Source organism: Mesoplodon densirostris, chromosome X (assembly GCF_025265405.1).
Source record: "Mesoplodon densirostris isolate mMesDen1 chromosome X, mMesDen1 primary haplotype, whole genome shotgun sequence".
NCBI classification, from domain to species: Eukaryota; Metazoa; Chordata; class Mammalia; order Artiodactyla; family Ziphiidae; genus Mesoplodon; species Mesoplodon densirostris.
The window spans coordinates 32017615-32042719 of NC_082681.1; the positions used below are offsets into that span (position 1 = coordinate 32017615).

At 38.6% G+C, this 25105-nt stretch overlaps 1 protein-coding gene across 2 annotated transcripts in view; it reads left to right on the forward strand.

Moving 5' to 3' along the window:
* The first annotated feature begins 361 nt into the window (after positions 1 to 361).
* CUL4B (cullin 4B) overlaps positions 362 to 25105 on the forward strand; it is a 33711-nt gene continuing 8967 nt past the window's right edge. The window contains exons 1-17 of one of the 2 annotated variants that reach the window (XM_060086919.1): positions 362 to 459; positions 1199 to 1747; positions 3628 to 3743; positions 13209 to 13312; positions 14326 to 14395; positions 15157 to 15230; positions 16035 to 16197; positions 16477 to 16566; positions 16867 to 16949; positions 17583 to 17650; positions 18582 to 18700; positions 19305 to 19497; positions 20852 to 20956; positions 21451 to 21561; positions 22015 to 22100; positions 23422 to 23529; positions 24407 to 24520. In XM_060086919.1, coding sequence (XP_059942902.1) covers positions 432 to 459; positions 1199 to 1747; positions 3628 to 3743; positions 13209 to 13312; positions 14326 to 14395; positions 15157 to 15230; positions 16035 to 16197; positions 16477 to 16566; positions 16867 to 16949; positions 17583 to 17650; positions 18582 to 18700; positions 19305 to 19497; positions 20852 to 20956; positions 21451 to 21561; positions 22015 to 22100; positions 23422 to 23529; positions 24407 to 24520 — 2181 coding nt within the window. In that variant the 5' untranslated portion in view covers positions 362 to 431. Of the gene's footprint in view, positions 460 to 1198; positions 1748 to 3627; positions 3744 to 13208; positions 13313 to 14325; positions 14396 to 15156; positions 15231 to 16034; positions 16198 to 16476; positions 16567 to 16866; positions 16950 to 17582; positions 17651 to 18581; positions 18701 to 19304; positions 19498 to 20851; positions 20957 to 21450; positions 21562 to 22014; positions 22107 to 23421; positions 23530 to 24406; positions 24521 to 25105 lie in introns of both variants that reach the window. The other variant, XM_060086918.1, reaches the window with a different exon arrangement.

The window sequence follows — 25105 nt, forward strand, 5'->3', positions numbered from 1 at the left end:
CTCTTTTTCTTTTCCTTTCGTATCTTAACGTCATGACATTCCTCTCTAGCACTAAGCATAATGGCATGATTCTATTTTCCTCCATTTCGGGTTACTCCTCTCGCCTTGCAACCCCTCCTTATTCCTTTATCGCTTTCAAAGTTTCCATTCTCCGTTCCCTTACTTTTACTCCCTCCCTCTTTTTTCCCAGCTAGCTCACCCCGCCCCTCACCGTCACCACCTTCCCTCCCCTTCAGGTTCCTTCCCGCTCCTTCTCCCGCCACCACCCCTCCCTGCCCGCCTCGCGTTCGGGAAGCTCCAATCAGGAGCTCCGAAGGTGTCTCGAAGGCCCGCCCCCTCCTCCCTTTCCACTTCTCTGCCCCCCCTTCTCCCTCCCCCACCCCACCCCCACTCAAGTCCTGTGGACCTGGGGGCTTCGGGATCTGGGCGCTATGAAAAGTGTCTGCTCAGTCACTTCCGGTAAGGGCGTTGCGGCGCGAAGCTTCCCGCGGGACCGTTTAGGAGGGGGTGGAAGTAACCGGTGGGCCGGGGGAGGAGAGTGCTGCCTGGGAAGGGGAGCGGGAGAGGGAGGGGGAGGGAGAGCAAGCGCGAGCGTCTCGGGCGCCTCAGCGGCCCCTTTCCCGCCGCCTCCCCACAAACCAGCTCCCCCGCCCCCCGGCCGCCTGCAGTGCTGCTCTCCACCCCCCACTCTCGCGGACTAACACCGCCCCTCCCTCGCCGCCGCGTGACCGGAAGTGGCGCCATCTTTAGCTGCTTGTGCTATTGACAATAACAAGCTCCGGTTCTCTCCCCCTCCCCCCTCCCCCCAACCACGGCATCTCCCCTCCCAGAGAGAGGGAGAAAAGGAGGAGGAGCTGCAGCCTCACAGACTTACTGAGTCGCTCCTGCAGAAAGGGGGGAGAGAGCCCGAAAAGCAGGGGAGGGGGACGGCACGGCCGTTTACCTGTCTGCCTCCTCATTCGCTCTCCCCCCTTGTTCTGCTCACTCCTGGTGTCAGCCTATCTTCCTTCCCAAACCCTCCCATTCCCCCGGTGGAGCCCCCCCTTCACTTTCCTTCTCGTCCTCTGTGTTTCTCCTCTCTTTCTTCCCTTCCCCCTCTAGCATTGCCACCTTCTCTCCTACACGCACTCAGGCATATAAACGTAGGTTTTTGATGCTCGTCTGCCTGTTGACCCCGCTATTTTCATGTTTCCAACAGGTTTTTCTTCCCCCAATCCCTCAGCTGCTGCTGCTGCTGCTCAGGAGGTCAGATCTGCCACTGATGGTAATACCAGCACCACTCCGCCCACCTCTGCCAAGAAGAGAAAGTTAAACAGCAGCAGCAGCAGTAGCGGCAGTAACAGTAGTAACGAGAGAGAAGACTTTGATTCCACCTCTCCCTCCTCTTCCACTCCTTTACAACCCAGGGATTCGGCATCCCCTTCAACCTCGTCCTTCTCCTGCCTGGGGATTTCAGTGGCTGCTCCCAGCCACGTACCGATACAGAAGAAGCTGCGTTTTGAAGACACCCTGGAGTTTGTAGGGTTTGATGCGAAGATGGCTGAGGAATCCTCCTCCTCCTCCTCCTCATCTTCACCAACTGCTGCAACATCTCAGCAGCAGCAACTTAAAAATAAGAGTATATTAATCTCTTCTGTGGCTTCGGTGCATCACGCAAACGGCCTAGCCAAATCTTCTACCACCGTCTCTAGCTTTGCTAACAGCAAGCCTGGCTCTGCTAAGAAGTTAGTGATCAAGAACTTTAAAGGTAACCAAGGCCAAAATCCATAATCACCTAAGGATTTGACACTTGAGTGGTCACGTGCTCTATTTATGTTAATATATTAAACAGTATAGAGGTGGCCTAATGTTTTATGCATTATCAGTGAGGTGGAGGGAGGTCCTTTTTGGGTGGAGGGTTCATTTTCCGGGGGTGGTTAGTATCCTTGTGCTGAAGCAGACACCAGGTGTTTCTGTGCAGTATTTTGAGGTCTGTCTCAGCCTACTGTATCTAATCTGTTATTCCTTATAACATTGACAATCGATATGATTGATCTGGATTTTACAGGTGAGAAATTTGTATTCTAAAAAGGTTTATTTATTTCAGGTGCATAGTGAACCTTGGCACTGCTGGGATTTTTATTTTTATCATTCAGTAGGCCACGTTATCTAGTCCCTAGAAATGCAGGTAGGACTAGTGATTTTTTTCATGTTCAAAGAAGACTTATAGTTAGATTTATAATGTTGAATACTACACTCTTGAAACTCACTGTGGAAGCAATAGTTGGAGAGAAGTATTTATGATCTCTTCATTTCTTTCCAAAGGTAGGGTTTGGAAGTGAAAATACTGTGTATACACAGTAGTAACTCTGTGTACCACTAGTCTAAAGATAGGAACAATTACTACATCTTTTTTTTTTTAATCACTGAAATGGGTCTTAAAGTACTGACCTGCAGCTTTTAGGAAAATTTGCTCATTTCAAGTTTTTGAGATATGTGCTTGAGAGTATTGTGAATGCATTGATGCAAATGTAAAATCAACAATTTTTTAAAGTGTAACTGAGCTGAATTACTTTTTAATCTGAGTGTGTTTCTGTTTCTCTGACTTTTTCGACACTCTTAACTGGCAAGTAGTGGATGCTAAAATGTTTATTAAATGTGCAAGTAAAATGAATGAACTAAAGTAATATTTACCAGATCAGTGCCTTGCGGCTAAATATTAGTATTGAGAAAATTAGATTCTCCATGCTTGTATTTTCAACATTAGTGTGGAAATCAGTAATATGCTCTATTTTGTCTTAAGCATTTGTATACTGGTTTCAGAGATTTTGTTTGGGTTTTTTTCTCCCCCTCCCAAAATAAAAACACATTATTAACATATCTGGATGTATTAATTAAAAAATACTCATTGCTGGTCAATGAAGTTTAAATTAAAGCCTGGATTAAGATGTTCCTTTCCATTCTGAAAGTGCTACATAGGTTCTGGAGTTGTTTGGATGTTTTAATTTTTTTTATATTTTACTCTGCTCATAAACGCAGTTTAAATTATAACATGAGTTAAGATGATTCTCTTCATTCCTGTAGATGCTACATAAATAAGGGGGTCAAACAGACCTGAGTTAGAATCCCAGTTTTACCATTGACTAGCTATGGTGACCTTGGGCAAGCCTTACTAAATGAGTCTTCCAGCCTCAGTTGCAAAATAGGAATAATAATACTTTCCTTAGGACATTATTAGGAAAATTAAGATGTTTATAAAGTACCTTGTACATAGTAGGCACTCAGTATTTTACATTTCAGGTACAAAATTCATGTTGACTTTGGTTTACACATGATGGAATAGGATCAGGATTGTTATTTTTTTACTTGTCATTCTTGAATTTTTATTTTTTGAAGCAATTCAGTCAATAGCAGGAAAAAACCCTCACCTTCAGTTTTAATAGGTGAGTCAAAATGACTTACACAGTATTCTGGCATTTCAAGTTTTTTTCTTTATACTAAGCCTGAATATAATGGTTACTTTAATAGTTATATATAATACTTATAACAATTTACCCTTAAAGAGCAGTAATACTAGTATTTTATGGATCTTTTCATTACTATATCCTACATATTATTCTGATTATCAACCTTTTACATATCATCTAGATAAGCCTAAATTACCAGAAAACTACACAGATGAAACATGGCAGAAACTGAAAGAAGCAGTGGAAGCTATCCAGAATAGTACTTCGATTAAGTACAATTTAGAAGAACTCTATCAGGTATGTATTAACTTGGATTACCAGATTTGGTTAGTGTAAATTGAGGTGAAATGTATATGGATTTTACTTTCTGAAATGGGCACTTATGTAGATTTTTGGTTCCCTTCTAATTACAATTTCTTGATTAATATATGCACTCTGTTTTATAATCAGACCATATATTCTGACATAAACTATGGGTACAGTCTTATTGGTATAAATTGGGCTTATCTTGGACCCTTCTAATTAGGATTTACAGTTAGGAGTACCTTGCTGTAATAAGTTTGACCTATAATAGAATCCTATAGCCTGGATCCCAAAGATGATTTCTGGTGACATGTCATTCTGTTGTGATACTTCTTGCTAAGTGGTGTTACCTATATAGGAAAGCCCTCAAGAAATGCAGATATTCTCCATATACTTTATTCTACGTCTTTGCTGTTAGCATACTTTTGCCATTTCTTTCTCTTGTTCTTTATGTTTGTCTTTTCTCCTGGTCTACAAGACATACCTTAGCCCAGAAATGATCAGCAGGTTTGTAGTTCAGCAACTTGGTCTGAGGTTCAGGTTTGTTTCTTTTGCTTAACAAATGGATCTGTATTTGAAGTGTTGAACTTAAATATACAATTAAGGGCAATTCCTGATTTAGACTTCTTGCTACCAGGATACTTTGACCTACTGTATTTTTGCCAAAACCAATTCAAGAAGTTACTTTCCATTATAGCGTCAGCAGTTTCATATTAAAAAAAAAATCCAATGGCTTGAGTTTTTCTATTGATGAGTACTTTGTAAGAAATTATGTTGGTTCTGTTTATCAGAATTCATAGTTTTCATCTATTCATTTTAGTTGTAGAGATAGTATGGTGATGGACAAACAGTGGATTAGGAGTCAAAAGACAAAGGGATCTAGTTTTGGCTCTTACCCTTGTGGTCTTGGGCAAGGTACTAAACCTCTCTTAGCTTCTGTTTCCTCCTTTGTAAATGGGGGAAGAACTCCTGCTCTATCTACCTCACAGCGTTGCTTATAAGACTCAAATAAGATGTTTGTGAAAAACACCTTGAAGCACTATGATAGAAATATAAGTTGATGTTATCACTAGTTAAACTTTTTCGTAAGGCACAGTATGACTTTTTCACTTGTAATAGGTCAATTAAAATCACCAGTTTCTGCTGCTGTTTAAATTTAACGCGTCAATGCATGCCAAACACTCAGAACGGTGCCGAATACATAGTAATGATGCTGTGTACTATTATAAGCTTTATAATGCTATGTAAGTGTCAGGTAGTAGTCAGTAGTAGTACTAAGGTATTAAGGATAAGCCCACCTTATTTGGCTATGTTGGTATATTACACATGTGGCTCCTGAGTTGTACAGTAATAAAAGCAGAATTACAGTTGGAAAGGCCTTAAGTGATTATGTGGTCCAGTATCTTTTCTTCGTATAGTGTATGTGACAGCCTACAAAGTAGGATTATCTCATTTAAGCATTATAGAAAACTCTTTGTGAATTAGATAAGGTAGTAGTTATCATCCCTACTCTATTGATGAGGAAATGGAGTCTCAGGGACTCCAAAGTCTAGAGTCCTGTATTGGCAGAGCAGGGCACTTAAACCGAGATGCCCAAGTTTTTAGTCCAGGGCACTTTCACTAATACACCACAGCACTTCACATACCTCTGTAGTGAAGTGTTTGAAGCAAATAGTCTTACTTTAGGAAAAGAAACTCTGTCATCAAAGAAGGTAATTTTGGGGGGCTTCCCTGGTAGCGCAGTGGTTAAGAATCTGCCTGCCAGTGCAGGGGACATGTTTTTTTTTTTTTAAAGACAGTTGGGTCTTCTTACTTTTTTTAAAAAAATAATTTATTTATGTATTTTTGGCTGTGTTGGGTCTTTGTTTCTATGGGAGGGCTTTCTCTAGTTGTGGCAAGCGGGGGCCACTCTTCATCGTGGTGCATGGGCCTCTCACTATCGTGGCCTCTCTTGTTGCGGAGCACAGGCTCCAGACGTGCAGGCTCAGTAGTTGTGGCTCACGGGCCTAGTTGCTCTGCTGCATGTGGGATCTTCCCAGACCAGGGCTCGAACCCGTGTCCCCGGCAGATTCTCAACCACTGTGCCACCAGGGAAGCCTGGGGGACATGGGTTTGAGCCCTGGTCCAGGAAGATCCCACATGCCGCAGAACGGCTAAGCCCGTGCACCACAACTACTGAGCCTGCGCTCTAGATCCCACGAGCCACAACTACTGAGACCCCGTGCCACAACTACTGAAGCCTGCGTATCTGGATCCCATGTTCCGCAATGGGAGAGGCCACAGCAATGAGAGGCCCGCGCACTGCAGCGAAGAGTAGCCCCCAATCGCTGCAAGTAGGAAGAAGCCCGCACGCATCAATGAAGACCCAATGCAGCCAAAAATAAATAAATAAATAAATTTTAAAAAGGTAATTTTTTTCATTTGTGCATGTATATGGTGTTTCTTTGGATATGCTGGTGTACAGCATCTTTAATTTCAGTAATGTGTTACTTTACATATTTCATATTTCTGACATTTAAAACATTTTTATTTATTTATTTACTTATATATTTGGTTGCTCCAGGTCTTAGTTGCGGCAGGCGAGCTCCTTAGTTGCGGCTCACGGGCTCTTTAGTTGTGGCATGCTAACTCTTAGTTTCAGCATGCGTGTGGGATCTAGTTCCCTGACCAGGGATCAAACCTGGGCCCCCTGCTTTGGGAGCTCGGAATCTTAACTGCTGCGCCAACAGGGAAGTCCCCATATTTATAACATATTGATTGTAGTTGCTAATGAACCCTATTTACTTTACCTTGAATACTTTTCTAGAGCTTTTGGGTTAAAAAAATATTTTTCCTGATAAATTGATTCTGTTAAATCCCTTTGTGTTTCAAGAGCTCATAGCTCACATTTTTTTGTGTTTTTCCTTTCTTGTACTTCAGAATTTTTACCTGCTGTTGTTCAGTTGCCTTTCTTTAGCCTAAAGTTAGTGTTACGACTTTTCACTCTTCATTTTTCATAATACTGTACTACTTCTGTGATAATAAATTCAAAAGCATTTGTTTCTAGCTCTTTTGCTGTTTTTGATCTTAATTTTATAAATGCTCCTTGGGATTGCTCTCAGAAAGATTATTTTGAGGTGTTCAAGTTCAAAAAAGAGGATAAAAGGATAAAGGGAGTAAAATTATTTCATACCATCTGGATTTCAGGTGCTTGTTTGATTTTTAACAGGTTGAAATGTAATTTAAAAGTACTCTTCTAAAATTGAAACAATATAGAAGTATGTAGTGTACCAAACAAAAGTTCTCCAAACTCCTCATCACCCCCACCCCGTCCCTGAAGTAAACACTTACTTGGCATATGTCTATGCAGAACTTTTTCTATGAATGAAAAACCATTTTGCTTTAAGGTTTAAGCATGGAAGTCTTCCCTAATGTGGATTGCATATACTACCTCATAAGTTTTTAATTTCTAGAAAAGAACGTGCTGTTCTGAGTATATTTGCAATAAGTAAATGTTGTCTTTTAAAAGTGATTTAAAGTGTGACTTGTACCTGAGTTTAAAAATTATCTTTCCTCCACAACCTTGAAATCCTGTTAAGAGTGATGCAGTGGTTCATGTTGTTTTGGTTTGGGGTTTTTTGTTTGTTTGCTTGTTTGTTTTTGATTGACTACAGATAGGAGTATGGTTAAATGCACTGACTTTTGAGTTGTTCAGCCTGCCTTAGATTTGAGATCTGCCACTCATGATAACTTTGGGTGAGTTACTTCTCTAAGCCTTGGTTTCCTCATTGCAAAATGGGGAGACTACCTATATGGCAGGGTTGTTCATTTGTAAATAAAATACTGCAAAAACGTACTTACTACACTGCCTGCTGTATGACCGTGTCATCAATGATGATGATGATAAGTAGTACTTGGGTCTTTAAAAAAGGTATGTTTAAGATTATGTTTTATTATACAGCTCTAAAGCCACACGTTTTTAAATTTTTTTTTTTTTTTTGCGGTACGCGGGCCTCTCACTGTTGTGGCCTCTCCCGTTGCGGAGCACAGGCTCCGGACGCGCAGGCTCAGCGGCCATGGCTCACGGGCCCAGCCGCTCTGCGGCATGTGGGATCTTCCCAGACCGGGGCATGAACCCGTGTCCCCTGCATCGGCAGGTGGACTCTGAACCACTGCGCCACCAGGGAAGCCCCCACACACAGGTTTTTAAATTCTAAATCCACACTGGGCCAGAACAGCTGGCTGATAAATAGATTACATCCCAAATATGCATCAGAAAACATCATTAGCCAAATTGAAAAAATAATAGAAAAAGAGAACTCTCTAGGAACAGTGTCCCTCTGCACTGCTCAAGAATGTGTCTTGTTTATTTATTTATTTATTTTTATTTTTTTTTTTGCGGTACGCGGGCCTCTCACTGTTGTGGCCTCTCCCGTTGTGGAGCACAGGCTCCGGACACGCAGGCTCAGCGGCCATGGCTCACGGGCCCAGCCACTCCATGGCATGTGGGATCTTCCCGGACTGGGGCACGAACCCGTGTCCCCTGCATCGGCAGGTGGACTCTCAACCACTGCGCCACCAGGGAAGCCCCAAGAATGTGTCTTGTTTTTATATGTAGTATCTTAATAGTTGGAATCTTGGTTTTGGTGTGTGACTTTTTTACTAAGTAATATTTTAAGTAATGGGATTATTTTCCTCATGTTCTCAGCCTTGTGTGAATAGCTGTGTAGTGTTTTTAAATCAGCTACCTTTTTTGGAGCTGGCTGGTTTCTGTATGAGTGTTACATTTATTCTTAGTATAAAGTTTTAGCTATTATCTTTGAAGGTAAGCTTAGTCCATACTTCAATTCCGATGAAAATAATTTCATCATTAATAATGAGAACTCTTGTTTGGTTAGCTTTTTGTGAAATAAATCTTAAATAACGGAGCCTTTCAATTAATGATTCATTCATCAAGTACATGACTGCAAGACTGGAAGCAAATAGTGCATCCATCTGAGTATAGGTTATTTTCCATTGTAAAATCGGGTTTCTTAAGCAGTCAGTGGAGAGCAGGTAGTAGATTCTTAGCAGAGGTGACAAGCTATTATATTCTATGTTGATGACTAGGTTTTGTGTTCTGTAAGTTTAACCTTTGATGTGTTTAAGCTTAGTCTGTCACGTTACTATTACTCCTATTTTTACTGAATTGTTAATACTATCCCTGCTATTTATCCCAACTACAAATTCTTAGTCCTTGATAATTTGTCTTATTTAAGCTCTTTTTACTAGATGTAAAAAGAGAAATAATTTACGTTTCATTGTTCGGCTTCCTTTCTGCAAATTCTTAGTTTTTGATATATTTTGATTATCTTATTTTAGGCATTTTTACTAGATGTAAAAAGACATAATTTTGAGTTTTATTGTTGTATCAGTTGTTGAAAAGTTTTGTGGTGTGCTTTTCTTTCTCTCTTTAAACATTATGGTTTGAAAAATAAGCCCCAACCTGTTAGACCAGTGACCAAAGTTCAGCACCCTGGTGGGAATTTAATTTCTTAAGTGTCTGTTGTTGCTAAATCAGAAAATTTTCCAGATTTCCTCCATTACCATTTATTTTTGCATTCTTTGTATTTTTTATCCTTATTTTAATCCTCTTCATTTTTTTATTCTAGTCTTCTTACCCTCATTTCCACTCTTTTCCTCGTCCCAAATGCAAGCTTATGTGCCTTTGCTGTTTCTAAATCTTATATTCTGCAAATTTCAGGAACTATAGTTTTGCATTTAATTTGCTACACGTTTATATTTTCTTAGGAGTTTTTTTTTTTCTTCAGACAAACATGTGTTTGATGCAGTGTATGAATTTTGGAGGAAAGGGGCTGGGATTTGGAGGAATAAAAGTTAAAACCTTATTAGAATGTTTTTATCTTATATCCGACTACCTGCAAAAAGGATTTAAGGCAGCATATTTAACCAGTAGTGATTGGGAGCTTAAGTAAAAGATAGTTTTATTTAAGAGACTTATAGAATTATCCAGAATGTTTAATACAAATAGTTACCTGTGAAACAAGGTTATATTAGTTATAATTATACCAGGTCAAACTTCCAGGGATTTCCAGAGTGTTCAGTGAAATGTAAAATGATACATTTCTAAAAGTGCTTTGCAAAGATCTGGAATAAAATAGAGTTTACCTCAAGCTCCTCAGCAGTGATTTAACACTTATTCATGTTTCTATCCCAGCACCTAACAGGACAGAGTACTTAGTAAGCACCCCATTCTTGTTGAATCAGTGACTGCTTACTGTGTGCAAAGCTGGACAAATGCCATGGGCATATAGAGATCACTTAGTCCTTGCCCCTAAGGCGCTTTTATTCTAGTAGGCTCATGAAATTAGTAGTTTGTGACCAGCATTTTTTTAAAAAGGTAAAATAGAAAATATCGGAGTACATCACACATAGTAATGGTAAATACAGTTTCATGAAGATTTTGTTTCAGTTACATAAAATTTATGTATAATGGATTGTGACATAAAATGTATTTCTTACTGTGGCTTGTCAAAAACTTTTGGAAGCCACTGGTTTAGGCACACATGATTGCTCCAAACAAACCTTGCTTGAAAGTGAGCAAAGCAGAGTATTTAGATCACGGGGTGTATGGAAGATTATAGACAGACATGAGAGTAAAATAATGGTAATATTGAGCCTTGAATGCCATGCTAAAAAGTATGGTGGTGGGGAAGATAGGGTTTTATTGGGGGAGGCAAGTACTTAAGTTTTTTGAACAGTTGGTATATTCATCTGGTTCAAAGCCCCAAAAGTATTACAGAGCATGTAGTAAAAAGTTTCACTTCCACTCCATCCTCCAACCCTGCTCCCCCAGCTAATTCCCCTCTCGACAAACATAATTGGGTGTATCATTCCAGAAATGGTTCATGTGTGTTAAAACAACTGTGTGGAGATTTTTTAAATTAATTTTTTCTTTTCTTTTTTTTTACATAAATGATAGTAGACCATGCACCACACCATTCAGTCCTTTGTATTTTTTTATACCACTTATGGGATTTCTTCATAAATGGTACCTGAAGAGCTTGATGGAAAAGTTCTTAAGGAACGGAAATTACTAGATCTGGTCTATATGTTAAGCAGTCAAGGCTAAATTAGGGAATCAGGATGTTCTCTTCCATCTTGACCTTCAAAACTCACCTTAGATCCTCCTGCCTTTCCCTTTCCTTCTGTTGTTGCTTCTCATATCTTAAACCACTCTCCAACTAAACATAGCTGAAGCTGTATGCATATGAAGACCAGCTTAATTCTCTTATTTCTCACTATTCCCATAAGCTCTTTATCTATTTCCCCCTGGGTCTTTGGGGCTCCACCTCTTTACTTGTGCTCAGGAAGCCTTTCCTGATTTGCCTCTGCCCTAAAGATTGGGTTAGGGACCTCACCTCTGTCTTATCCCCATCATAGCACCCAACACAGTGTATTGTAATTATATGTTTTCTGACCAGTTTTCTCCTTATGCTGTAAGCCCCTTCTGTGTGCAGGACACATTGCTAGTTATAGGTACATTAGTTTTCTGAATATTTACTATATTCACCTGGTTCAAAGCCCAAAAAGTATTAAAGAACATATAGGTACATGGTCTCTTTTTGTCATTAAGGAGAGTTGGGGGACAGGATATACACATTAAGAGATACAGTATTGACTCAGGGACAAGTCAGTGTGGTATGATTGGTGATAGGGCCAAATGAGTCACTGGTAGCCAAGGCAATTAAGGAAAGCTTATTGGAAGAAGTGGAACCTAGCTGAGTAGTAAGGGAATATGGTATCTGTGTAAGAAGATAAATAGATGCAATGAGAACTAATATATGGAAGAAAGAGTAGCACAGCAGAAGGGAATGGTGAAGGAGGACTCGGAAAAGTACTGCAGGTGGGAAATGTGGAGAAGGTGAAATACAAAGACAGAATCTAAGCAGGAAAATGAGAAATGCTGAGAAAATTAGTCACTCAAAAGGAACACCAAGATACAATGAGAAGACTACTAAAGGAGGAAGGGAGAGAGTCCATAGAGGACTAATGTGAACCAGTCAGGCACATGAAATAATCATAAACACACCCTTAGGCATTTGTGGCCTGACCCAAGGCCCCATGGAAAGTGGTGGCCAGCAGAGACTTAGCCTTCTTATACCTCCTTAGCTGCTATATCTAAGTGGTCTGCTGTTTCCTGGTAAGGTGTAGTGCCTTTCCTCCTTTGGTATAAGTGGTTTCCTTTAAGCTTTCTTTTCATTTGCTAGTTTATTTGCTGGACCTGCATGCTGGGAATATGACTTCCAACTACATATTTATAAAATTCCACTCCAACCAACAGGACTTGGATGGTCCCTTAGAGTCAATTTTAATGGAATTTTTGCCTTCTGTTGTGGTGAGAAAAAAATCCTGGTGTTATACTTAAGTCATTACTAGTTGGAATTGTAGATTATATCAGAGTTCATCCAAAGAGTTTTACCATGCCTGTTGTATTAAATTTGAAAGTCTTTTGATGCACATAAGAAGAAACTCACTGAAATCTCAAGTTTGTCCTTTTGGGATCTGAGTATAAAAGACCAATTCAACTATTAGAATGAAGTAAAACTTCAGTATTTCTTTAGTAATTAATGTTTATCCCATTGTGCAAATTTTAAAACCTCTATTTATTTAAATATTCTTAAGCTGCAATGTTGGAGAAAAATCCCTGTGTATAATTATATCATACTCATTATAATACTGCTAGCAATAAATTCTGCATTGCTCTGTTCAAGAAAACCAAAGAAAGTATAAGTAAATTTTATTTCAGTGGTGGTTGGACCACCCAACCCATCTAATAAACAATTGGTGAAATTATTTTCAAACTCAAAATGGAATTCTGCTTATGAAAACAATTAACATTTTTAAGAACAAGACAGAATTTATTTGTAGCAGTTGTTACAAATTGGTCTTCACAAGGTGAGAATTTGGCTTGATTCCCTCCATCCTTAACTTGTACTGCCACAATAAATGTATTAATTTGTGTGTGGGGGGGTTGGTATAGTACACTGGTTATGAAAAAAGTTCACTACCCATGTTGATATTTTGCTATTTTACCTTGTGTTTTATTTTATTTTATTTTTTTAATTTATTTATTTTTGCGGTACGCGGGCTTCTCACTGTTGTGGCCTCTCCCGTTGCGGGGCATAGGCTCCGGACGCACAGGCTCAGTGGCCATGGCTCACCGGCCCAGCCGCTCTGCGACATGTGGGATCTTCCCGGACCGGGGCACGAACCCGTGTCCCCTGCATCGGCAGGAGGACTCTCAACCACCGCGCCACCAGGGAAGCCCTTACCTTGTGTTTTAAATGGACGAATAATCCTTTTTAATAAGTCGACATGGTAGAAATAACAAATAATAGGAGTTTGATGTAAGTAATCAAGAAATCCCCCCTCCCCACCCCATTCACTCCGTAAGAAAGTATGTGTTTAATTTTGCAGGCTGTGGAAAATCTCTGTTCTTACAAGATTTCTGCAAACTTGTACAAACAGCTGAGACAGATTTGTGAAGATCACATCAAAGCACAAATTCATCAGTTCAGAGAATATCCTTTTAAAAACAAAAACCCTTGTATTTTCATCTATCGCTCCCTCTCTGTCCCTCACTTTTAAACCCAGCTTGAAATGGAATGCCTGTGTTTTGTAGATTTATTTTTTGTTCATCTTGCCTCTAGAGTAAGAAGATGCAAAATTTGACTTTTTATCTCTAATTAGGGTCCAAATCTACATTGTACTATTAATGTAAATAAATAAAATGTCTTTATGTCTTTACTCTTTTTGAGGAAAGATAATTGGGAAATAATAAACTGAAAACACAATGCTCAGTTATGTCTAAGACTTGTTTTTTGTTGTTTTGGCCTAGCGGCTTGCAGGATCTTAGTTCCCCGACGAGGGATTGAACCCATGCCCCCTGCAGTGGAAGTGCAGAGTCTTAACCACTGGACCTCCAGGGAAGTCCCTAAGGCTTGTTGTTTTTTTTGTTGTTTGTTTGTTTTGTTTTTTCAAAGACAGTTTTTTTGTTTGGTTTGGTTTTTTTTTTTTTTTTTTTTTTTTGCTGCTTTGGGTCTTCGTTGCTTGCGTGCGGGCTTTCTCTAGTTGTGGTGAGCGGGGGCTACTCTTCATTGTGGTGCTCGGGCTTCTCATTGCAGTGGCTTCTCTTGTTGCGGAGCATGGGCTCTAGGCGTGCATGCTTCAGTAGTTGTGGCACGCAGGCTCTAGAGCGCAGGCTCAGTAGTTGTGGTGCATGGGCTTAGTTGCTCCACGGCATGTAGGATCTTCCCGGAGCAGGGATCGAACCCATGTCCCCTGCATTGGCAGGTGGATTCTTAACCACTGTGCCACCAGGGAAGTCCCACTAAGACTTGTTTTTAGAGGTATTTTTTTTTAGTGGAATCTAACATGTTTTTACAGTTTAAGAAGTAGCATTTTGTTTCATAATTAAGTGCTGTTTAGTTTCATTTAGTACCTAGGGCATTCCATATTGAAGACAAATGTGCTTTTACTTTGCATATATTACTTGTACTAAGCACTTTTAAAATATCCTTAACGTATATCTCACGGATTCATTGGATAGTGTTCTTTTTCTAAAGAAGATCGATAGATGTTGGCAAAACCATTGCAGACAAATGGTAAGATGGAAAAAGCATTACATTTCAGCTAAATATTGTAGTTAAAATTTCTGCAAATGCAGGAATGCTAGTTTTAAAAGCTTTGCAGTGGGGGGACTGAAACTAATTTTGGTTGAGTTTTCTATTTTAAAACTGCAAGTTACAGGTAAACCAGTATTTTAGAATGACTTGCACCTTGTGATCATTTTTATTTTTGTAACACTTAAGCAAAAAGTATTTATCTCATTAAAAAAGTTACATTTTGCCTGTCAGTCTTGATGGCTATCCCACTCGCTATTTGGTTACTTGTGAAGGTGTCTGATGGTTCTACATTTTAGCTTATTCAGATCACAACCTTTTCCTTTTTCCCTAATCTGGTATTATTTTAAACCTTATATTCTGCAAATTAAAAATCTTAAATCCATCCCACCCACCCAAAATTCCATGTATACAATTTAAGGCAGTTTCACCCTGAGGACTGTTGCTGAGGAAAAATTGTATGCCCCTTTATTCTGTTTTTATTTTTAGTTGCTTCTCAGATTGCAAAGAAGTCATAGACCATTTTAAGTGTCTTTTTTTTTCTGGAAACTACAGCAAGAATTAAGGTTTATTAATAGTTTAATAAAAATGGTGTGGGCATATTCTCAGGTAGATGTGTTTATCTGTATGTTTGATCCTAGTAGTCTAGTATATATACAAGTAAACCCTGCAATCTTGTTTTATAAAATATTTCAGCTTCACAAAATATAAAAAAATGTTTGATTTCTTCTTTTCATTGGCAGATCATGATCAGGAGCATTTTTTTGTTTCTGGATAGGACTTACGTTCTTCAAAATTCAATGCTACCCTCCATTTGGTAAGGATACCAGAAAAAAAATATGAAAAGATTTGTAACAAATCATAGTCAAATCTTAATTACACTAATAGAAGAGAGTGATACTGTGAATATTCTCCTGAAAACTCATATTTGGCTTCTAGACTTCTGTTTATAGCAGTTTTACCTTGTTAATTATGTTTTGCCTATGCTAATATTGGAGATAGCTAACATTCCCTGGGCATATAATAACTTATGAAGAAGTTTCTGTGTTAGCCAAGGGGATTACAGTTTGCTCTGGATTGTCTGAGTGTGCATCATTTTGTTGCTGATCAAGATTTCACTCATTATCTTTTAACATTATTGTGGAAAATTCCATGGATACACAAAAACGGAAGAGTACAATGAGCTCTTCCCCCCACCATGTGCCTAGCATCTACCTACAGCAGTTATCAGAGTTTACTGATTTTTGAGTACTGAAGCCAGATGACAAATGAGCAATTAAGCCTTCATTACCAGTACAGTGAAGACCATTTTATAGCTTTGAACTAATTTTGCCTCTTGATTTGACCGAAGAAGAAATCCACCAAAGAAAATCATACAATAAAACTTAGTTATGGAGGAAATTGGGAATTTAACTTCAGTTTTCATTAAAGATAAAATGAGTTTCCTGTATGCTTTAATCTAATAATGTTATTTAAAATTAAATGTGTGGATTTTATACTTTTACAATTGCTGCTTCAAAGCCTGGAACCCTAATTAACATGTGGTGAGAAGTTAAGCAAGCCTCTCCAGAAGTGGTATTGTCGTCAATTAATTTAGATTATATATATTTTTTTATTTTAGGGATATGGGACTGGAGTTATTTAGGGCTCATATTATAAGTGATCAGAAAGTCCAGAATAAGACAATTGATGGCATTCTTCTTTTGATTGAGAGGGAAAGGAATGGTGAAGCAATTGATAGAAGTTTACTCCGAAGCCTTTTAAGCATGCTCTCTGATTTGCAAGTAAGTCAACTACTTCACTTACTACAGAGCTGATTGCTATCCCTAATTTGATGTTTAAAAAGCAAGCTCAGGGAATTCCCTGGCGGTCCAGTGGTTAGGACTCCATGCTCTCACTGCTGAGGGCCCAGGTTCGATCCCTGGTTGGGGAGCTAAGATCCCACAAGCCGCGAGGCATGGCCAAAAAAATAAAAACCAAACTCATAGTGCTGTTCCCATTAAGGGCATTCAATAAACATTTATTGGATAATTGAACTCCTTTATTTTGTTACCCCTTCCCAGATTTATCAGGATTCTTTTGAACAACGATTTTTGGAAGAAACTAACCGACTCTACGCAGCCGAAGGCCAAAAATTAATGCAGGAAAGAGAGGTATTTAAAAATCGTGATTAATAAATCCACTGTGTCTCACAATAGACCCTACTTTATTGAACATAAGCTACCCTTTGCATTTATCTTCCCATCATTATGCTGCTTTTCTCTCACTTAGGTGCTCCTTTCTTTTCTCTCTTCTTAAAGGCCAGAATTCTGGATCATAAACTCTACCTATAATTTTACATATGATTCAACCCTGTCACATTTGACAGGGCTGCTCCCGGGATCTTTTGGAGTTGACATTTTCTGAATGATTTATGGGGAGGAAAACAATAATATAAAAAACTATCTTTGTAGGTTCCTGAATATCTTCATCATGTTAACAAACGTCTAGAAGAAGAAGCAGACAGACTTATTACTTACTTAGATCAGACCACCCAGTAAGTATTACATGCTCAGCCTAATAGCCTTAACCTGTGTTGTTGAATCACTTAAGGCACTTTGGGCATCCCCAAACATGTTAGTAACTATTTTCAGGTGTCTTGAGTCTTTAACAATTGTTTTCATAATGCAACCTTCGAGTTGTTATTTTCCCTACTTAATTAGATTTAATCAAGGATTTGATAATTCGTTGTCTATATGTGTTTAGGATGTAATTAAAAAATAGTATTACAAGCTGATGTGATCTTTGAAATCTTCAGGCCGATTAAAATTCAGTGGGTGTTCATAGGAGAAAGTATTTCCGTGCTTTCCTGAATTTTACCAACCAAGGAGTTCCTATAAGCAGCACAGATAAATTCTTTACTTTCCTAATGAAAGCAGAGAAATTTGGGAAAAGCCAGCCATAGCAAGACCCTTAAAATATTTATTTTGTGATGTAACAAATTCTGAAATATGCAATGTTTTCCTTCTAGTCATAAAGTAGAGTAACTCTGAGCACAATAAATTTATACATAGGAATAGGAATATTGAAATTAACCTATAATGAGCTATTTGATTTTTGCCCCCAGGAGAGACTATAAATTTTCAGCAAAGTCAAAGTCAATAGTTCTAAACTTTTTTTTTCCTTGTAGAAAGTCATTAATTGCTACTGTGGAAAAACAACTTCTAGGTGAACACTTAACAGCGATTCTTCAGAAAGGTAATTGGTAGTTTACAAATAAGAGATTACTTTTAAAATGGTAGCAGCAAACAAGTAGAAAAATTTTTAAAGATTGCCCTTTTAAAAGTTTGGTAGCGTGTGGCTGCATTTCTGAGGAGGGACACAACCCCTTTTCCCTATTCATCACAGTATACTTTCAGGAGGTGCCTGTTTCCTTAACTTAAAGATACAGGGAGTGAGATGAGAGCAAACTACCAACTCCAGTAAAGAAACAGTGGGAATTGGGGAATTCTTGATTTAATTTTTAAGACTGCAGTAATAAGGAAATGCGTTCCTTTTTGCACTGAAATGTTTTTGTTTCTAGCATATAAAACCAAGCATTCTATTAATCCTAAGTGATCTATGAGTATACCCTGAATTTTACTTTGACAATGCTACAAATAGGCAAAAAAGTCTTACCTTTCTCTCCAGCCATCTTTTCTTTTGTTTAAGGTATTTTAGTACATTAGTGCAGTTACACTTTTATTTCATTCTGAAAATCGAATACTTTAGAACTTCATTTAAACTTGGCCTATTGATGCATGGTTTTTGATATACCATAGGCCATATCCAATACTCTGAAATATATATACATGTGTATACTGATGCAAATATAATGTGGCTATTGCACATATGAGGTATTTATAATGTGTATTTATGTAAACCAATTTTTATAAGTTGGTTTATACATCTCATCTACTATGCTAAATGGTACAAACCATTACACAATTTTTGTTTTTATATATAAAGTTCCCTATAGTTAGTTTTCACTTGGAAAGGTGATTGTTTCTTTGAGTTTAATTCAAAGCACATCTCTGTATTAAAATCTCAGACTAGTCATAGTTCAGACCAGTATCACAATAACTTATTTTTCATTAAAATATCTGACACTTTTGTTCACTTTTTTAATACCAAATGTTTCAAAATTCAGGTTTAAATAGCCTCCTTGATGAAAACCGAATTCAAGATTTATCTCTCCTGTATCAGCTCTTCAGTAGAGTTCGAGGTGGCGTTCAGGTTCTCTTGCAGCAATGGATTGAATACATTAAGGTATTAACATTAACCTGTTTTTTTTCTCTCTCATGGCTTATAATCTATACATCTAGAGTACATATCAGCAAGAATTTCTTATTTGTTAGATCCTTTTTTTTTTAAAGTAATGGGCATTTTGAGAACAGTCAACCTGAGAATGATAGCTGTGTGGCAAATTAGCAATAAAACAGTTCTCTTCTTGATGTCTGATGTGATTTCTAGCTCCAATAATTATAGCAGTGAATGTGGAAAAAGGAAGAGGGCTTTTTTTGGATCCAAATTTCTTTCCTTTCTTTGATCTTACACTGAAGGCAGATTGCTGGTTTTCAAAAATTCAACCTGACTTCTTTAAAAGTAGGAAAAAGACCCTAGAGACTTCTACAATAATGCCCCATTATGATATTATATAGCCAGTGGCCATTACTTATTTTATGACTATAGATGAATGGTATCAGTCTGAATGTTTTATAACTTTATTTTTTTATTTTCTTGACTTCAAAGCCAGCTTTATCTTAATTTTTTGGGATTTTAAAGTATGTGTATCTACTTAAAATATGATTTGGGGGATTGTTTTCATTGCAGATAATTAAATTCTAATAAAAAGTCATTTTTGTTTCTTTAGGCATTTGGTAGCACTATTGTAATTAATCCTGAAAAGGATAAAACCATGGTTCAGGAATTGCTGGATTTTAAAGATAAGGTTGACCATATAATTGATATCTGTTTCCTGAAGAATGAAAAATTTATCAACGCCATGAAAGAAGCATTTGAAACATTCATTAACAAAAGACCAAACAAACCTGCTGAACTTATAGGTATTTCTCCAGTCCCTTTTCCCAGTTCTTTAATGTTCTTCTTTTACTCATAAAATTCCAGTTAACCTGAAATTTTGACAAGGTTTTATATATTAACACCTAATTTATTTGGAGTTGCATACTTGGTGGTTTCTAAGAAGCTGGATGCAAGGAATAAGTCCTTCACACTAAAGAATATCTCAAAACCCACATGTCACAAACATGGTCTTTCTTTGTAAGACCCTATTTACTTTTATTTATAAAAAGCTTGATAGCTGTTTTACAAGCCTCCTGCAATTTAGAGGTGAGGCAGGGTGCCATTTCTCGAGGCCCACACATAGGGCTACAGGAAAGGATAGCACAAAATTACAATTGCCAGTGAGAAAGGTAGAATGTCCAGGATGAAAATAAACCTAATAATCTGGGCCCATTTAGAGTAAAAGGTGTGGTATACTTCAGTTCTCAGTTTTTCCCACCTGGGTACCCCTTAATGTCGAGGAGGAGGTAGCTGAGAAGGTCCTTCGCCAAAAGGATGAAATTTTTTTTTTTTAAATTTTTGGTTACGTTGGGTCTTCGTTGCTGTGCGCAGGCTTTCTCCAGTTGTGGTGAGCGGGGGTTACTCTTCGTTGCAGTGCACGGGCTTCTCATTGCGGTGGCTTCTCGTTGTGGAGCATGGGCTCTAGGCGCGTGGGCTTCAGTAGTTGTGGCACGTCGGCTCAGTAGTTGTGGTTCATGGGCTCTAGAGCGCAGGCTCAGTAGTTGTGGCACATGGCTTAGTGGCTCTGTGGCGTGTGGGATCTTCCCGGACCAGGGATCAAACCCATGCCCCCTGCATTTGCAGGTGGATTCTTAACCACTGCGCCACCAGGGAAGTCCCAAAAGGATGAAATTTTGTTGGTTTACTACTTACCCTTAAAATTTTTGCAAAATTTGCCTCTTACTCTGTAATGTATCTGGTTTGTTTTAATAGAAAAGGGTTTAAGATTGCCTACCATCAGTGTAAAGTGAATACTCCAGAAGATGTGCCGTGTCTTTCAATGGCTTTGATGACCCCAGCACAGGGCTGTATACACCCCCCGCCCCCGGGGTACCCATATCCCGCATATCCCATTTTAGTAAGCATCAGTATGGTAGAAAGTACGTTAGATGTGGAGCCAGAAGACTTGGGTTTGAATTGAGACTCTTGTATTTTTTAGCTCTGTGACATTGAACAAGTCACTTGGTCTCCCTGACTTTGGAGACTGTTTTAAAAATGCATGTATACATGTGAAACATTGAAAAAGTCAGTATATCATACTCCTATTTGGTATTTATAGTGACCAGTACCTCATGGATACCCATGATCACTAAACAACAAACTTTCCCCCCATTTTAGCTAAGTATGTAGATTCAAAGCTTCGCGCAGGCAACAAAGAAGCTACAGATGAAGAACTTGAGAAAATGTTGGATAAGATTATGATTATATTTAGATTTATCTATGGTACGTATTTTTGTTTTAATATTTTTCTTTTAAAACAAAGCACTCAACAGAGAAACTAGCGAGTATAACCAACCTAGAAGGTATATTTATTTGGGGGTAAGCTATTTAAAATTCTGTTACATTCCTTGCATTTAATTTATTGGGGTACTTGAGGAACGTTACTTAATTGCCTTGTGCTTTGACTTTTCCACTATTAAGAACCTTGAATTTTGCTACTTATTTTAATCTCTAGAGTATTGATGCTAAAGCTACTAGTTGACTAAAGCTTTTCTAAAGAAAAGTTAATTCAGTCTTAATTCTTTACAGCAAAGAACTTTTGAAAGATTTGGCACAAAAATCTACCTCTAATGTTTCTTGCATTTAGCAAACTTGGATAAAATCTATAAATTTAAATAACTTGGAGTAATGGTGCGATTTATTAAGCACTTTGAGTTAATTTTGTCAAAACCTTATATTGGAGTATTATGAGAGTTGTGTTTTATTATTTAACATAGGCAAGGATGTTTTTGAGGCCTTCTATAAGAAAGATTTAGCCAAGCGCCTGTTAGTTGGGAAGAGTGCATCTGTGGATGCTGAAAAATCAATGCTGTCCAAACTTAAACATGGTATGTTTGTCATTCTTTCTGTTCCTTTTCTTCTTTGATTTCTGAGAGAAAATGTTAGCTTAGTTTTTACTCTTTCAGTCAGTTGCCTCTTTTGTCAATCATTGTATGTTCGTATGATAAAAACGTAAATTGATTAAGCTCATTAGGTTTCCAACCTATTTACATATCCAGAGCTGTTGTGATTTTTTAAAAAATAAAGCATTGTTATTTTATTATTTGTATAAAAGTTTCCCATTTATCTTATGCCTAAGTAGTAGATAAGGTTACTACAGGATTAAAGACTTGACAATGAATTAGTGGGGCATACCCTTTGGGGTAAGGATTTTTTTGTTCTTATGAATAGTTACAGATCATATTTCATGCTAAAGGAAGTGTTATATTTCATGTTTTCAATTCTAAATTCTGTGTTTTTACCACTTTAAAATACTGTAAATGTACAAACATCTTTAATAGAATGTGGAGCTGCTTTCACCAGCAAACTTGAAGGAATGTTTAAAGACATGGAACTTTCTAAAGACATCATGATTCAGTTCAAACAGGTAAAAGTGAGTTAAACTCTTACTTAATTCCTCCAACTTAAATGTATTTAGTTATCTCCTTACTTTGGTTTGTACTGAAGAGGATAAATAGAAACATGTATTTGTTGTAAATACTTCATAGCAACTTAGATGATAGTCACAGTAGAGGAAAAAAATCACGAATGAAATGTAAGTATATTTGACCTACTTCAAAATTTATTCTCAGTATACACACAAAAATAGAAATAAAATGTATTGAACAGAAGTAAGGACAAGAAAAGCTGTAGCTAGTGAGAACAGGGCTTCTAGCATCTAATCGCTGTTGGTGAGTTGCATGTTCAAAGGTGGTGATGGGGAGGGAGGAGAAGTGATAGAGTGGTTGTATAAGGCCTTTAGGGACATTGGAAATGAAAAGCTAGATCCATAGTTTTGCAGGTGTTGGTAGAAGCTGGTTTTGAAATATTTGAGATTATAGGTAATAGTGATAGCAAAGTAGATTTTCCTCTCCTAGGGTTTTTTTTTTTTGCGGTACGCAGGCCTCTCACTGTTGTGGCCTCTCCCGTTGCGGAGCACAGGCTCCGGACACGCAGGCTCAGCGGCCATGGCTCATGGGCCCAGCTGCTCTGCGGCATGTGGGATCTTCCCGGACCGGGGCACGAACCCGTGTCCCCTGCATCGGCAGGCGGACGCTCAACCACTGTGCCACCAGGGAAGCCCTCTCCTAGGGTTTTAATAATGACTTCTTTACCACTATATTGCTACGCTGGGAAATGAGAGTGGAAGACTCAAGAGAAAGATCAGGGTCAGTAGGATCATGGGTCCTGTAGTAGCTACAGAATAGGGTTTATTTGCTTTGCCCTTTCCCCTTCTTCCTTCCCCATTTCAGGTCACCCCCTGCAAACAGGCAGTGGAGCAAGTGAAAAACCGGAGACTTGGGCTGGCTGGTAGGGTGAGGAATGGGGGTTGCTGCCAGGTTTTCCAAGCCACATAGGGGTCTCCAGAGATGGGGACTGCAGGTGGTATGGGGAAAAGAATGGAGAAGAAATCCTATAACAGCCCAGTTGTATGTGAGAAATTATTTATTTAAGTCGTTAATGCCTCTAACAGAGTCACATGATCTTTGTGTGCCATTGTAGCAAAATGTTACCCAGTGTACTTTTCTAGTGCACTTAATATAGGCTTCATTTATAGTCCTTTTAATAGTTGCCTTTTATTTTAAAGATCGTCAGTATTCACATGTAGTTTTGTAATGGGGAACTTCTTAAATGGGTCATTATTATGGCATGAAATGTATGCCCTTTTATTTTTTAAGATCTCAGTGTGTGTGTTGATCTTACTGTAGTATATGCAGAACCAGAATGTACCTGGGAATATTGAACTAACTGTGAATATCCTGACGATGGGTTATTGGCCAACATATGTGCCTATGGAAGTTCATTTACCACCAGAGGTAAGAGTTGCTGTTTAGGACTTGAGTTATAAGCATAGAAATACATGGCATTTCTATTTTGCTTATCATTGAAAAATATGTACTTTTTTAAAAGTTTGTTGTCAGTAAGCACGCCACCACCAAATGTCAACTGTTTTTAATACTTTACTCTTTTATTTATATTACTCTTGTACTTATATCATTAGAGCATAGCTAAAGATGCCAAGTTTCTGAGTTCAGGGCCAATTTCCTTGACTCTTTTTTCAGTTCCCCAGATTGTACCCATCACTCTGCCCGGCTCTCAAAAATTCTTGGCCATATATCACCTGGGGGTTGGACTGCTGAGTGATGGATGCTTGAGTAAATCCATCCTAACTCCTGGGGAAATATCTTAACCCAGGACTGAAGCTTAGAAAAGGGTTAAGGCTAGAGAGATAGATACTGAGAGTCCTCCATGGAGATAATCATGGAAGCCCAGGGAGCAGATCTCCCTCATTAAGAGGGAGAATGTGGAAACAGGAAGAACAGGCAGGCCTAAGGCAGAACTTTGAAAAAGGCTCACATTTGGTAGGTGGTAGAAAGAGGTACCTGTGAAGGAATCCAATGAAGAAGCAATAGTGAGATAAAGGAACCAGCATGTTGCAGAGACACAGAAGACATTGGAGATGAATGTTTCAAAAGAGGGGATGATAAAATGTTGCAGACAGATCAGAGAGTGTAAAGACTGATTAATGCCATTAGATTTGGTGGTTATTACCTTACATCAAAGTGATCAGTGGACCTGCTCTGTATAGTCTTTAAAACTTCCAGAAATTTTTACACATGAGGTAAATATAAAAAGTGGTGAACGTGATATTGGATACAGAGCTTAAATAAAGCTTTTTTTTATTTATTGTAGATGGTAAAACTTCAGGAGATTTTCAAGACCTTTTACCTAGGCAAACATAGTGGCAGGAAACTTCAGTGGCAGTCAACCCTAGGACACTGTGTGCTAAAGGCAGAATTTAAAGAGGTAAGTGGATGTTCCCCAAACTTAGTTTTCACCTTCATCTTTGATATTGAGGTCATCCCTCTTAATTTGAAGGTTTAAGGTGTTTTATAAATTTGTCCTGAATATCTGCATGAGATAGTGATAGCTTGTCACAGCCCTGTGTATATTATAAGAATGTGGTCTTTTCCACAGTTGATTGGGCCCTGCTGCAAAACCAAAACCAATAACCCTTTTCCCCCACACCCTTTCCCCACCTGTGGATGCAAAATTCACGCTGCCACTTCTTGACAGGAAACTTCTTTTCTTGTTGCTGGGAGCTAGAGAATAGAGTGGGCGTTAAGGGGAACAGTTCTTTTTTTTTTTTTTTTTTTTGCGGTATGCGGGCCTCTCACTTTTGTGGCCTCTCCCGTTGCGGAGCACAGGCTCCGGATGCGCAGGCTTAGCGGCCATGGCACACGGACCCAGACACTCCGCGGCATGTGGGATCTTCCCGGACCGGGGCACGAACCTGTGTCCCCTGCATCGGCAGGCGGACTCTCAACCACTGCGCCACCAGGGAAGCCCAAGGGGAACAGTTCTTATATCAATTTCAAAAAATCCTACAGC